Raw genomic sequence first — 14,868 nt, forward strand, 5'->3', positions numbered from 1 at the left:
CCTTCCTTCCTTCCTTCCTTCCTTCCTTCCTTCCTTCCTTCCTTCCTTCCTTCCTTCCTTCCTCCCTCCCTCCCTCCCTCCCTCCCTCCCTTCCTTCCATCCTTCCTTCCGTCGATCCTTCCTTCTTCCCGGCAGGGTCTCACTCTGTTGCCCAGGCTGGAGTGCAGTGGTACCATCATAGCTCACTTTAACCTCAAGTGACCCTCCTGCCTCAGCCTCCTGAGTAGCTGGGACTGCAGGTGTATACCCAGCAACATACACATTTTGGATACTGCCCCTCTGTGCAAGGACAGGTGAGAAGGACCATGTGGGCGGGTGTAGTTAAGTCAGACTGTTTCCTTAGGGTTGGGAGAGAGTGAAGGCTGTGGAATTGGCTTTGCAGGGAAGACAAGGCATTCCTGGAGGCCAGAGCTGGGTGTGAGCTTGGGGTATCCTTGTCTGTGAGTCCCTCCCCTGCAGCCCCTGCGAGAGGATGGGGATTCAGGGGCCAAGCCCCAGAGTAGATCACACTCTGTTACCCCAGATGGGTGACCTCCAGGCCTCAGGAGCTCCAGGGCAGGTCCCATCTCACTCACCCTGCTTATGCTGTTCACACCAGGGGTCCGGGGCCTGCTGCTCCTCCTCCCCCATTGTCGCCATCATTGGAAGGATGGGTGGGGCAGAGTCTTGTAGGGCTGAGCTCTGCCTCATAATGAGCTTGGGGCAGGACAAGACCAAATCTAGAAGCAGAGCCCAGGAGTTGAGGAGAGGGTGGGCATGGGAGCCAGAGGGAAGGGGTGGTGGCAAAAACTCACCGTCTGAAGGCCTCCTATTTCGAAGCTGTATTTTTCCTCAAAATCCCACCGAGGCTCAGACTTGAAGTTGGCAGCCTTCAGGCTTTGGTTTCTGTGCGTCGTGGGGCTCTGGAAAGGGGAAGGAGGTGGGGTGACCTGAGCTTTCTTCTCCTTGGGTGGGATGACTGCCGTGGTCACTCCTTTCTGTCTTGTCCTTGTTGACACTGCTCCTGTGGGGGCCAGCATAAGCGGCCGACTTTTGGGAATGAGCGTCTTGGCCGTGGTCGCCGCTTTGCCCTGGTGCTTCACTGACACTGTCCTGGTGGCCGTCAGCTTCCTGGTCTGGCCCCCATTTCCTTGGGTCGTCTTTGTGTCCTGGCTCTTCCATGACTGTGCCTGTGTCCTGCCAGAGGCCATCCCTGCTTCTTGCCCTCTGGGTGACAGTGTGTTCACTGTGGTTTTCTCTTTTTCTGGGCTATTCCATGCTGCCGTCTGTGCTGTGTCGGGCGCCTTGTCCTGCTCCTCCGGTGGTGTCTGGTTGGCCTCCTTTCCTGTGTCTCCGGTGGTGTGGGCTTTGGGCTGGGTTTGTATGTTGAGGGTATTGTTCTCTGGCACTGGCTCTGCATAGATGGTTGTCCTCCTTGCTCTTGCGGGTGCCTGGGACTTAGGCTTTGCCAGGGACTGTGGAGACCTTTCTTTAATGTTCTCTGTGCGTTGATGCCTAGGGACAGAGATAACCTTTGATGAAGGCTGAAGATTGTGGAAACAGGTCAGAAGCATAAGTAGTTTTTTTTTTTTTTTTTTTTTTTTTGAGACAGAGTCTTGCTGTGTCATCCAGGCTGGAGTGCAGTAGTGCAATCTCAGCTCACTGCAACCTCCATCTCCTGAGTTCAAGTGATTCTCCTGTCCCGAGTAGCCTGCCACCAGCCTGGCTAATTTTTGTATTTTTAGTAGAGATGGGGGTTTCACCAAGTTGGCCAGGCTGATCTCAAACTCCTGACCTGCCCAGTGATCCACCTGCCTCGGCCTCTCAAAGTATTGGGATGACAGGTGTGAGCCACTGCGCCCGGCCAGAAAATAAATTCAGACAAAAGCGGAATAGAATTTGAGATACGTACGTAGGACATACAGGAGAGCATCTTATCCAACAAACGTTTACTAAATGTCTATTCTGTGCAGTGTGCTGTGCAGGCACTGGGAATACAAATTTGAATAAGGCACAGACCTTGGACCTATGTAATACACGATTATTGTTATTTAAGGCAGGAAACAAAGGTTGTTGATCACTGGAGAAAGGCAGGGCCGGCCAAGGCAATATTGGAAGCAGGCTGATTACCTAGGCGAGCCCTTCCTCCATTAGGGCCTCCCCGCCTGAGCTGCAGCTGACCCTGGTTGGTATTTCCAGCCTTTCTCAGCCTCAGAGCAACACATTTATTCAGGGTTTCCAGTGGGGGCAATCTCTATTCTGACCTTGAAACTGAAGCCTAAATTTCCCAGGGGTGTTAGGAAAGGGCTGACAGCTGACAGTTCTTCCTCCTTACCTCCCAGGGATCCTTCCTCCTTGAAACACCTTTTTTTTTTTTTTTTTTTTTTTGAGATGGAGTCTGGTTCTGTCGCCCAAGCTGGAGTGCAGTGACGCGATCTCAGCTCACTGCACCCTCCCCCTCTCTGGTTCAAACAATTCCCCAGCCTCAGCCTTCCGAGTAGCTGGGATTACAGGCGCATGCCACCATGCTTGGCTAATTTTTTTTTTGTATTTTTAGTAGAGATGGGGTTTCACCATGTTGGCCAGAATGGTCTTGATCTCTTGATCTCATGATCTGCCCTCTTTGGCCTCCCAAAGTGCTGGGATTTTACAGGTGCGAGCCACCGCCCCCCACCTTTTTTTTTTTTCTTTAAGAGACAGGGTCTTTCTCTGTCACCCAGGTTGGAGTGCAGTAGCACATCATAGCTTACTGCAGCCTCAAACTCCTGGGCTCAAGCGATCCTCTGGCCTCAGCCTCTCAAGTAGCTGGGACTACAGGCATGCACCACCATGCCCAGCTAATCTGTGTGTATGTGGAGGGGGGGCGGGGGCGGTGTGCGTGCGCGTGTGCGCGTCTGTGTTTTTAGAGACTGGGTCTCACTGTGTTGCCCAGGCTGGTCTCAAATTCCTCACCTCAAGTGATCCTCTGGCCTTGGCCTACCAGAGTGTTGGTATTACAGGCGTGAGACACCGCATCTGGCCTAAACACACACATTTTTAACTGGACTTGCTTAGAAAATGCCTCTGCCTTTGTTATATGACTCAGAGAAGTAGCTTGGATGAGAGAGATTTCTGACCAGAAAGGAGAGATGGGCCTCAGGGCAGGGTTGGACTGAGATATGGAGCATCCCAAAAAGGCTAATGGGCTTCAAACCCTAATTCTTTCTGTATTTTTCATTTTCAACTAAGAAAAAGAAAAGGAAAAATTTATTATAAGAATAGAAAGTGTTTTAAGGAACCCAAGAGCAGGAAGTAGTTGAGCCTCTGGGAGGGCTTGGAACCAGGAATCTTTCTCTAAGACTTTATCTCCATCTCACCTCTCCCTCTGAATCAGCTTTCTTCTTCTCTTTCTTTCTGTCTCTGCAGACAGGTCTCCTCTGCTCTCCAGCCCACGGGCTGGGGGAAGATTGCCATCCCATAACATCTGTGCTGGGGACTGTGGACTCTCTTTGCTCCCAATTTTTCACTCTTGCAGGAGAAGACTGTGGCCCCCTTGGGTCCTATCTCCATCCCTTTCCAGGGGTCTTGGTCACATACTATGTGACATTCTGGGGCTCACTCTGTGCATGGGAGGAGGACACTTTTAAGAGGAAGAGGGGGTTATTGGTTCATGAACTGGGAAGACACCCCCAAAGTATCCAGTCTGAAAGAATGCCACTCAACACAGAGTGAAAAACCTGAGTGAGTGAAGAACACATTCTTTTTTTTTTTTTTTTTTGAGACAGAGTCTCGCTTAGTCGCCCAGGCTGGAGTGCAGTGGCGCGATCTCGGCTCACTGCAAGCTCCGCCTCCCGGGTTCACGCCATTCTCCTGCCTCAGCCTCCCGAGTAGCTGGGACTACAGGCGCCCGCCGCTTCGCCCGGCTAATTTTTTGCATTTTTAGTAGAGACGGGGTTTCACCATGTTAGCCAGGATGGTCTCGATCTCCTGACCTCGTGATCCGCCCGCCTCGGCCTCCCAAAGTGCTGGGATTACAGGCGTGAGCCACCGCGCCCGGCAAGAACACATTCTTGATCAATTCATTCCACATTTGCCTGGTAGAAGGTCTGAGTGCTGTGGGCGGGCGGGTGTGAGGCTCGCCACTCCTCTTGGTCTGACTACTCAGTGTAAGCTCCAAGCTCGCTTGGGCCATTCAGCAAAATCCAAGCTGTTCACTCGGTTTAACAAACAGCTCTTAGGCCGGGCGCGGTGGCTCAAGCCTGTAATCCCAGCACTTTGGGAGGCTGAGGCGGGTGGATCACAAGGTCAGGAGGTCGAGACCATCCTGGCTAACACTGTGAAACCCCATCTTTACTAAAAAAATACAAAAAACTAGCCGGGCGTGGTGGCGGGCGCCTGTAGTCCCAGCTACTCGGGAGGCTGAGGCAGGAGAATGGCATGAACCCGGGGGGCGGAGCTTGCAGTGAGCCGAGATCGTGCCACTGCACTCCAGCCTGGGGCACAGAGCAAGACTCCGTCTCAAAAAAAAAAAACAAAAAAAAAACAAAAAAAACCACAAACAGCTCTTGTTACCCAGCAAAGCCTCTTGGTAGATTCGTTTCCCAATCCCCAACCTCAAGAAGCCTATGGAAACTTCCCTTGCACACTCCGGCAGCACTCTGCAGAGAGGAATTCTGCAGAACGACATTTTCCCTATCTCGAACATTTTCATGGACGTAGCTGCCTGGCTGGCAGGCACCTTAACTTGGCCGTGGCGGGGAGACATGAGGAGGCAGGGGTAGTTTTTGACATCACACATCTCAAGCCACATAGCATGGACAGCTGGCCGTCTGCTAGTGGCCAGACTGACCCTGAAGAGGTAAGGCACTCCTCTCTGGAGCCCTGTCTGGCGGCAGGAATGGCGCAGTGACTCCTGGAAGCCCTCTTCCACCACAGATCCACAATTGATTGGTGACTCGTTCAGGTTTTGCAGGAAGTCACAGCAATAACCCAGGTAGTGACAAAATTATGTAATTAAGTTTCATTTAATTCCCTATAATTAAGTACACCTATGATTGCTAGGGCTGGGGTGTTGAGAGAGGCATTTCCTTATTCTCATGCATGGTGTTTAGTAAACCCTCAAATTGGGTCCATATGCTGAGTGCCCTGTATTCAACGTGTTCGGCCCTGTGTGGTCTGACCCTGTGAGCTGGGCTGGGGTGTGGGAAGGCTTTTTTCCATTAATGACTTCTAGTCCGGAGGCACAGGAAAATTAATCATGGATCATACCCAAGCAAAAAGCAACTTACCTGCATAATCGTAATCTACTGGGGAAGTAAAAATATAAAATGTACTTTAATAAATGAATGTATTGGCTGGGTGAGGTGGCTCATGCCTGTAGTGCCAGCATTTTGGGAGGCCGAGGCGGGCAGATCACCTGAGGTCAGGAGTTCAAGACCAGCCTGGCCAACACGGTGAAGCCCCGTCTCTACTAAAAATACAAAAAAATTAGTCAGGCATGGCAGCACGCACCTGTAGTCCCAGCTACTTGGGAGGCTGAGGCACACTGGGCAGCAGAGGTTGCAATGAGTCGAGATTGTGCTATTGTACTCCAGCCTGGGCGACAGAGCAAGACTCTGTCTCAATTAAAAAATAATAATAATGGCCAGGCATGGTGGCTCACGCCTGTAATCCCAGCACTTTGGGAGGCCGAGGTGGGTGGATCACTTGAGGTGGGGAGTTTGAGACCAGCCTGACCAGCATGGAGAAACACCGTCTCTACTAAAAATACAAAATTAGCTGGACATGGTGGCACATGCCTGTAATCCCAGCTACTTGGGAGGCTGAGGCCGGAGAATTGCTTGAACCTGGGAGGCGGAGGTTGCGGTGAGCCGAGATCACGCCATTGCATTCCAGCCTGGGCAACAAGAGTGAAACTCCATCTCAAATAGTAATAATAATCAATCGAGGCCGGGCGCGGTGGCTCAAGCCTGTAATCCCAGCACTTTGGGAGGCCGAGACGGGCGGATCACGAGGTCAGGAGATCGAGACCATCCTGGCTGACACGGTGAAACCCCGTCTCTACTTTAAAAATACAAAAAACTAGCCGGGCGAGGTGGCGGCGCCTGTAGTCCCAGCTACTCGGGAGGCTGAGGCAGGAGAATGGCGTGAACCCGGGAGGCGGAGCTTGCAGTGAGCTGAGATCCGGCCACTGCACTCCAGCCTGGGCGGCAGAGCGAGACTCCGTCTCAAAAAAAAAAAAAAAAAATCAATCGATTGATCATGAACAAGAATTGCACAAAGAAACAGGAAAATAAATGTTTGGCAACCTCCTCCCTCTCTGTATATATATTTTTTCTTTTTTTTTTTTTTGAGACTGAGTCTCTGTTGCCTAGGCTGGAGGGCAGTGGCGTGTTCACAGCTCATTGCAGCCTTGACCTCCCAGGCTCAAATGAGTCTCCTGCCTTGGCCTCCTGAGTAGCTGGGACTACAGGTGCATGCGCCACCAGGTCCAGCTACCTACCTTCTATATTCTTAAGTGCACATCACCAAGGGGTGTGGGTGTTGAGATAGGCATTTCCTTACCTGGAAATACCTGGAAGTGAAGATGTGGCAAAAGGTTCAAAGTTCATTTATGCCTGCAGCCATGACACACCTATTGGCCAGAGAGCGGTATTTTCCAAGAATATAGTACAAGAGATAACACAGAAATGTTGAAGTTGACTAGGATATTGAAGAGGCTGAAACTGAAATTTGAAAAAAATACCGCAATCAAAGGTCACTGACTAATAAAGCCAGTAGGAGTAGAAGATTATTTTATGGAGGATAAGAAAAGAGCTGAAAAGATTCCTTTGATTCTCTAAATAATTTTGCACCTGGGCTCCCGCCTTCTATGGCACGGAGACCGGAAGTGGCTGCAGGTGAGTTGCGCCTGGTATGTGGCGAATGGCTGGTCACACAGATTCGCCTCTATTCACGTCCCTAACTCCTGGGGTCTCTCTCAGTCCCCACCATCAACTTTGTCCTCATTTTATCTCAGGCCCCCAGGCTGGGCAAGCTTTCCTCTTCCAGGTTTCATATTTGGTTCCCACAGCTTTGTTGCTGCTTCTCCTTGAAAGGAGGACAAGCCATCCCTTCACTCTGCCCTGTGTCCCTCTCCACTCTCTGCTGCGGAGCTCTCTACCTTCAACTGCTCCTGCCTCCTGTGCCCCATGTTGTTAGCCGGGCCTGGAGTTTCCAGGACTCCCTGGTATCCACAGAGGCTATTCCAGCCCCCTTTTGGTGTTTGATCAGCGCTCAGGGTCTCCTGTCTCATGTGAAATAGAAACCAGCCATATTCTGCTTTTCTTTTCAAACTCCAAAGTTGGCTGGGTGTGGAGACTCACACCTGTAGTCCCAGCACTTTGGGAGGCCAAGGCGGGGAGGCGGATCACCTGAAGTCAGGAGTTCGAGACCACCCTGGCCAACATGGTGAAACCCCATCTCTACTAAAAATATAAAAATTAGCTGGGCATGGTGGTGGGCACCTGTAAACCCAGCTACTTGGGAGGCTGAAGCAGGAGAATCACTTGAACTCAGGAGGCAGAGGTTGCAGTGAGCTGAGATTGCACCACTGCACTCCAGCCTGAGTGACACAGCAAGACTCTGTCTCAAAAAAACAAAAACAAAAAACAAACTCCAAAGTTTATTTTCCTTGAAAAATCCTGAAAGTTTTCTAAAAGCAAATGAATGCCTTATTTTTACAACTTTACTTTGACTTTGGATGTGTCTATATGCTGCTTCTGTGACTAAAAGCTATATGATTGCCTCAATTCTCTTTGTATACTGGAAAAAATGGCAGAAATCCATATTCTCTTGTATTCTGAGTGTTCTTTTTTGAAATCAAAGCCTGTGTGGTGGTTTTCAGCCACCTCAGTCTTAGTGGTGAGATCCTAGTGGGGATGTTATGTTCTGAGACTTGAGAGAAAACAGGAAAAATGAGTCAGTTGCTGCTCATCATACTTCAGTGGCTGGATCCACCTTCCAGCGCTCCCCCTGAACAGATGGGTCCCCAGCATTCTAAGAGATGCCCTTCACCTAGCTGAACTCACTGTGGGCCAGAATGCCAGTCAGCTGGTTTGAAAGCTAGATGTCCTCTGCCTGTAAAATACACAAACAGGTCAGGCGTGGTGGCTCATTCCTGTAATCCCAGCACTTTGGGAGGCTGAAGCAGGCAGATCACTTGAGGTCAGGAATTCGAGACCAGCCTGGCCAACACAGTGAAACCCTGTCTCTACTAAAAATACAAACATAAGCTGGGTGTGGTGGTGCATGCCTGTCATCCCAGCTACTCAGGAGGCTGAGGCAGGAGAATTGCTTGAGCCTGGGAGGTGGAGGTTGCAGTGAGCAGAGATCGCACCACTGCACTCCAGTCTGGACAGCAAAGAGAGACTCTGTCTCAAAACAACAACAACAACAACAAACTAACTAAATGAGACACCTTATGGAAAGTTCTACGAGAGTTTGAAAACACAATGCAATGTTTATTCTGCAATATTCATTGAGTAGCCATGCATGTCAGGCATGCAGAGGTATCTGCTAGAGATTAAAGATAAAAAAGCAATGGTCACTGGTTTTAAGAGGCTCACAGTCTATAAGAGAAACAGACATGAGTATAATCAGCTGCCTTAAGGTGTCATCGGTATGATGATATTAGTCATATGTATGCGAGGCTGTGGTGACAGCCTAGGGAGGCAGTTCTGCTCGGGGGGATACTTTGGTATGGAGGGGTTACCTAAGCTGAGTCTTTTTCTCCTGAGTCTTCAGAAGTGAACTTTTATGAATTATTTTTATTTTTATAAAAGCAATGTGTGCTTATTACGGAACAAGCAGAAGCTGCTTTCAAACATGAAAGGATAGCAACCTCCTATTATCCCAGTCCCTTCAAAGAATCTCTTGTTAGTACCTCAGGGCATGAACAGCTGGATCCCTTTTCTACGCCTGTCATGCTTTTGAATATAATTATATAATATTTTGAAATGTTATTTAATTGTTTCCCTCTCCACCCCACTCCCATGCCCCCAGCAGTTAAGATTCAGTTCCACGTTCAAGATGTAGTAAAACAGATCAATCTTGGAGAAGTTATGAGGGAAGGACTTTATTACTTCCTCCTACCATTGTCCTTTCCCTGGAAAGATTTACTCTGCTGGGTGGCGAGAATGAGAGAAGGAAGGATCTGTGGGTTCCAAGGTCAGAGGACCCTGCTTCCTGGCAGTGTTCCAAGGGTCTAACAAGACCCCTGAAAAAAATGAATCCTGAGCCTAGGAAGAGAGGACCACAGACAGTGTCAGAAAAGTCTCACACTGAGCTGAGATCGCGCCACTGCACTCCAGCCTGGACAACAGAGCGAGACTCCGTTTCAAAAAAAGAAAAAAAAAGAAAAGTCTCTCACATATAAGCCAGGTGGACCTGAAAGAGCCAAGCAGCAGGAACAATGACTGTTTCAGCAGCGACTCAATAGCTTAGAGTCAGCAACCCACTCTCATGCCTTGGCACGGCATCAGACGTCCTAGAGCCCTTAATACCATCCTGCAGAGGAGCAGGAACAACTGAGATTAAGTTTTCCTGAAGCTTGGTGGATGGGAGTTCAGAATCAGCAATCAGGAGGTGATAGAAAATAAAGTTCTTTTCTTTTCTTTTTGGACACAGAGCCTCACTCTGTTGTCCAGGCTAGAGTGCAGTGGCATGATCTCGGCTCACTGGAAGCTGAGGTTCAAGCGATTCTCCTGCCTCAACCCCCTGAGTACCTGGGATTCCATGTACGTGCCACCGTGCCCGGCTAATTTTCATATTTTTAGTAGAGATGGAATTTTTGCCATGCTGGCCAGACTGGAGAAAATAAAGTGACAGCAAGAAACTGACAAACAGAACCCGTAGGTCTGTTTTTACAGCTCACTCTTAATTACCATCTCCAAAGCTAAAACAAGCATAGATCTTCCAAAACATTTACACTGGATGATGGAAGCCAAGCAGAGACATAGTCTTAGATGACATCTACACACCAGTGAACACATGATGCACGTGGGTGTGTCTAAGATGATATGAGAGATAGTCCGATGGGTTTGAAATCACAGAATTGGCTTTTTTATTTTTATTTTTTTGAGACAGAGTCTTGCTGTGTCACCCAGGCTGCAGTGCAGTGGAGCAATCTTAGCTCACTGCAACCTTTGCCACCCGAGTTCAAGCGATTCTCTGTGATAAAAGCGAAAATAGCCTCCTGAGTAGCTGGGATTACGGGCAACCGCCACCACGCCTGGCTAACTTTTGTGTTTTTATTTATTTATTAATTATTACTATTATTTTTTTGAGATAGAGTTTCACTCTTGCTGCCCAGGCTGGAGTACCATGGCACGCTCTTGGCTCACAGCAAGCTCCGCCTCCCGGATTCAGGCAATTCTCCCTGCCTCAGTCTCCCAAGTAGCTGGAATTACAGGCACCGGACCATGCCTGGCTAATTTTTGTATTTTTTAGGAGAGACAGGGTTTCACCATGTTGGTCAGGCTGGTCTCGAACTCCTGACCTCAGGTGATCCGCTCGCCTCAGCCTCCCAAAGTGCTGGGATTACAGGCGTGAGCCACTGTGCCCGACCTCATAGAATTGTCTTGAAGTTCTTCTGCTACACTCCTCCCACCATCCTATTTGTTGCCAAGTCCAGCTGATCTGACTTCTTCTCAGTCCTTTCTTCCTATTCACACTGTCCTTGCTCACGGTCTTATTAATGTTATCCTAAACCATTGCAATGGCCTCTGAACTATCCCCTCTAAAACCACGTTCCCCCGATCATCCATCCTGTAATCTATTGACAGAGTACTCTGCATAAAGCATGAATTTACTCAAGTTAACTCCCTTACTCTAAAGTTTTTGAGAGCCATAAAGTTTAAACGTTTTGGAATGTTTTTTAAGGTGACAAATTCATTCTTTCATCAACAAGCATTTTATAAAGCACCTTCACTGGGTCCAGGCCCTGTTCAAAGCACTGAGGAAACACAGACAATAAGACAATGCCGGCCGGGCTCAGTCACTCATGCCTGTGATCCCACCACTTTGGGAGGCTGAGGCAGGTAGATCGCTTGAGGCCAGGAATTCAGGACCAGCCTGGCCAATATGGCGAAACCCCGTCTCCACTAAAAATACAATAATTAGCCGGGCATGGTGGTGTGCGTCTGTAGTTCCAGATACTCTGGAGGCTGAGGCAGGATAATAGCTTGAACCTGGGAGGTGAGGTTGCAATAAGCCAAGATCGCACCACTGCACTCCAGCCTGGGCGACAGAGTCAGACTCCATCTTGAAAAATAAATAAATAAAAGAAATTACATAATTCATGTAATCTCACAAATTCATGTAATTACATGATAAACACACACACACTAGGTGCTCTACCTGGCTCTAAACTCTTTTATTCCACCAAGCCAGCCAGGCCAGAGCTCAGACCTTGGCTGCTGGAGGTGGGGAGTGGGGGTAGGAGACATGGGGGATGAGATGAGGGGGAGATTGGGGGAGCTGGAGAGAGGGGGGCAGTAAAAGAAAACTCCCCCTCTTTTTTCAAGTTGTAACTCCTCCTGTATGGTTACTTAAGTGAGCGCCTGTCTTGGAGGGTGGGGCTGGGGGTGTCTGCCTGCCCTGAGGTTCATTTAGCTTCTGTCTGATGTTGGGGGCCCCTGCGCACTTGGTGGTCTCTGCACATTAGTAAATGTGGTTTCTCTGGGGAGGGGTTCTCCTTTACACTGAGAATCCCCGCAGGAGGGTCCTTTCTAGGATCACGTCTCCCACTGCCCCCTGCGGCATTTAGTGTCCCCAACACTGTTCTGGAGTGAGTGTCCCATTACTGCTCCAGCAGGTAACTGGGCAGGTGAGGGCTGTGGTCTCTGCCCTGCCACCAGGAAGCGCTGAACTTCCCTTCCACTGCCTTCTGGGCTGTGAAGACCTGGGAGGGAGGGGCAGGGTGGTTCTGTCTCTTCCCAGGTACATTACATTGTGGACAGTTCCAACAACTTCCTGCCTTCAGAAATCTCTAGACCAGAACCAGATGCCACTCTACTTAACATTTGCCCCTCAACTCCAGGGCATGTGGTATCTGCTGGGAAGGCCAGGCCTGGTCACTATGAGTGACTCTCGGGCAGCCCACTCCCACCCCAAAACGTCACCCCAGAAGGACTCTAACCCTCTGAGCTTCTCTCCTCCCCTGTCATCTTATCTAAGCTAGCTTGTCTTGGGTTTTTGTCAGTTGCAATCAAGAGTTCCAACAAATACAAACCTATATTCACATCATACACAAAAGTAAATTTCTTTTTTTTTTTTTGAGACTGAGTCTGGCTCTGTTGCCCAGGCTGGAGTGCAGTGGCCGGATCTCAGCTCACTGCAAGCTCCGCCTCCCGGGTTTACGCCATTCTCCTGCCTCAGCCTCCCGAGTAGCTGGGACCACAGGCGCCCGCCACTTCGCCCGGCTAATTTTTTGTATTTTTAGTAGAGACGGGGTTTCACCGTGTTAGCCAGGATGGTCTCGATCTCCTGACCTCATGATCCACCCGTCTCGGCCTCCCAAAGTGCTGGGATTACAGGCTTGAGCCACTGCGCCCGGCCACAAAAGTAAATTTCTGATGGATTCCTATTAAGCTTAAAGAACAAAAGTACAGAAATATCAGTAGAAAGTGTAAAAGAAAATGTATATAATGTTAGGGGTGGGAATGACCTTCCTAAAAATTGCACGAAGTCCACTGACCATAAAGGAAAAGAGAGACTTCTGTCTGACATACGATATCACAAACAATGAAATACAACTGAACACATGTCAGGCTGAACAAGATATTTTGAAACAGGAATTAAAAGAAATTAAAGAATGTGTAAGCAAAAACTCAGATGTATGTTAAAAAAACCCCCAATTCCCCCTAAGAAAGAAAAAGAGGTGGAATCCTCTAAAAATTAACTGCCTGTTTTTCTGACTGTGGCTAGTGAGCCTTATCTCTCCTTTCCCAGGCATGGCGAAGACCCTGTTTCTCTAGCTGTGCAGCTGCAAGGTCACTAGGCAAATAAACTCAAGTCGTAAAACATATTTCTCCTTGAAAAGTAAGAAATGATGTAATGCATGTCTCAATTGACTTTGTTTCTTGCTTCTGTAATACGCTTCCCCCTGCACAGATCTCCCCCAGCCCCACAAAATGCTTAAAAGGTAACCTGACTCGTTGTTTGGGGCTCAGTTTTTTTTGGATGTTAATCTGAGCCGGTGCACCTAAATAATAATAATAAATCCTCCTCAACCCCTCGGTCTCTCTGATTCCTAAATTATCCCACTGCATTTCGAAGTATTGTAACATATGTGATAAAAAAAGGTTAACATCCCTAATACACAAAAAGCTTCTACAAATATGAAAAAGATAAATAACTTAAAAAAAAGAAGAAAAGATATGAACAGATCATTCATGGAAAAATACAAATGACTAATAAAGTTAAGATCCTCAAATTCATCAGTGATCTGAGAAATGCAAATTAAAAAGAGAAACACTTTCACCTATCAGATAATTAAACCTTCAAAACCTTAATGAAAGCCAGTGTGGTCCTGGGAGGTAAAGTGAACTCACACCTGTTGGTGTAGCATTCTGAGAGAATGATTCAGTGGTGTCCATTGACATTTCATGTAAACATATCCATTGTCTTGGCAATTCCACTTCGAGAAATCTACCCAGAAATCACTTACGCAAGTGCTCAAAGGTATGTGAGAAACTTGATAGGGGTTGGTTAAGTAAACGGTACCTATCCTGTGGAATGCTAAGCAACTGTTCAAAGAAGAGAGTAGACCTGTATGTCCCGACATGGAAAGATGTCCATGATATAGTGTGACTTACAAGGTCAACCTGTGGGACAATGTATAGCATGAGATACATATATATGTATATATGCATATATTTGAGATATATATATATAACTTTCTTGTGCATATATCTGTAAATCTATATGATATATATGTGTGTATATATCGATCTCTATACAATATATATACATATATGTCTCATGCTACATATTGACATATAGTATATCAATATATAGCATATATAGTATGTATATCTATATGCTATATGTAGATATCTATATCTCCATCTATCTGTCCATCTATCTGTCCATCTATCTGCCTATTTACCTATGTATCTATCTATCTTTCTATCTATCTATCTATCTATCTATCTATCTATCTATCTATCTATCTGGCTTGTATAGCATAAAGGTAATGAGCACAGCGTATGGCACCAGAATGCCTTTGAATCTTGGCCCTGCCACATACTAGCAGGGTGATCTTGGAAGAATCACTTCAGTTCTGTGTGTCTCAGTGTCCTCTTAATAATGAGAATTAGTGAGTTAACGTACATCAAGCATTTAGAATAGGGGCTGGCACATAGTAAATACTATAGCAGTGTTAGCTGCATAATAATAGAATTCCGTGTACCTTCAAGTGTCAAGAGTATTCACCTTGAAGAGCGGACAGAAGTGGAGGTATAATAGGGAGACTCACTTCCTGCTTCACCTTTCTGTATTTTTTTTTTAACTCTACGAGAACCTGCATTACTTTCAACGTTTAAGAACAGTGAAATGAGGCCGGGCGCGGTGGCTCAAGCCTGTAATCCCAGCACTTTGGGAGGCCGAGACGGGTGGATCACGAGGTCAGGAGATCGAGACCATCCTGGCTAACACGGTGAAACCCCATCTCTACTAAGAAATACAAAAAACTAGCCGGGCAAGGTGGCGGGCGCCTGTAGTCCCAGCTACTCGGGAGGCTGAGGCAGGAGAATGGCGTGAACCCGGGAGGCGGAGCTTGCAGTGAGCTGAGATCCGGCCACTGCACTCCAGCCTGGGCAAAAGAGCGAGACTCCGTCTCAAAAAAAAAAAAAAAAAAAAAAAAAAAAA

General features: G+C 47.8%; 1 protein-coding gene across 3 annotated transcripts in view; it reads right to left on the reverse strand.

Annotated features, from left to right (window-relative positions):
• The window catches only part of ST6GALNAC1 (ST6 N-acetylgalactosaminide alpha-2,6-sialyltransferase 1), a 19,699-nt gene that overhangs the window by 3,478 nt on the left and 1,353 nt on the right, over window positions 1-14,868 (reverse strand). Inside the window, exons 2-3 of one of the 3 annotated variants that reach the window (XM_025361949.1) lie at window positions 9,368-9,504; window positions 795-1,494 (exon numbers count right to left, since the gene is read on the reverse strand). In XM_025361949.1, coding sequence (XP_025217734.1) covers window positions 795-1,494; window positions 9,368-9,369 — 702 coding nt within the window. In that variant the 5' untranslated portion in view covers window positions 9,370-9,504. The remainder of the gene's footprint in view (window positions 1-794; window positions 1,495-9,367; window positions 9,505-14,868) is intronic. The other 2 variants (XM_025361946.1, XM_025361947.1) reach the window with 2 other exon arrangements.

The sequence above is a fragment of the Theropithecus gelada genome, chromosome 16 (genome assembly GCF_003255815.1).
Source record: "Theropithecus gelada isolate Dixy chromosome 16, Tgel_1.0, whole genome shotgun sequence".
NCBI lineage: Eukaryota > Metazoa > Chordata > Mammalia > Primates > Cercopithecidae > Theropithecus > Theropithecus gelada.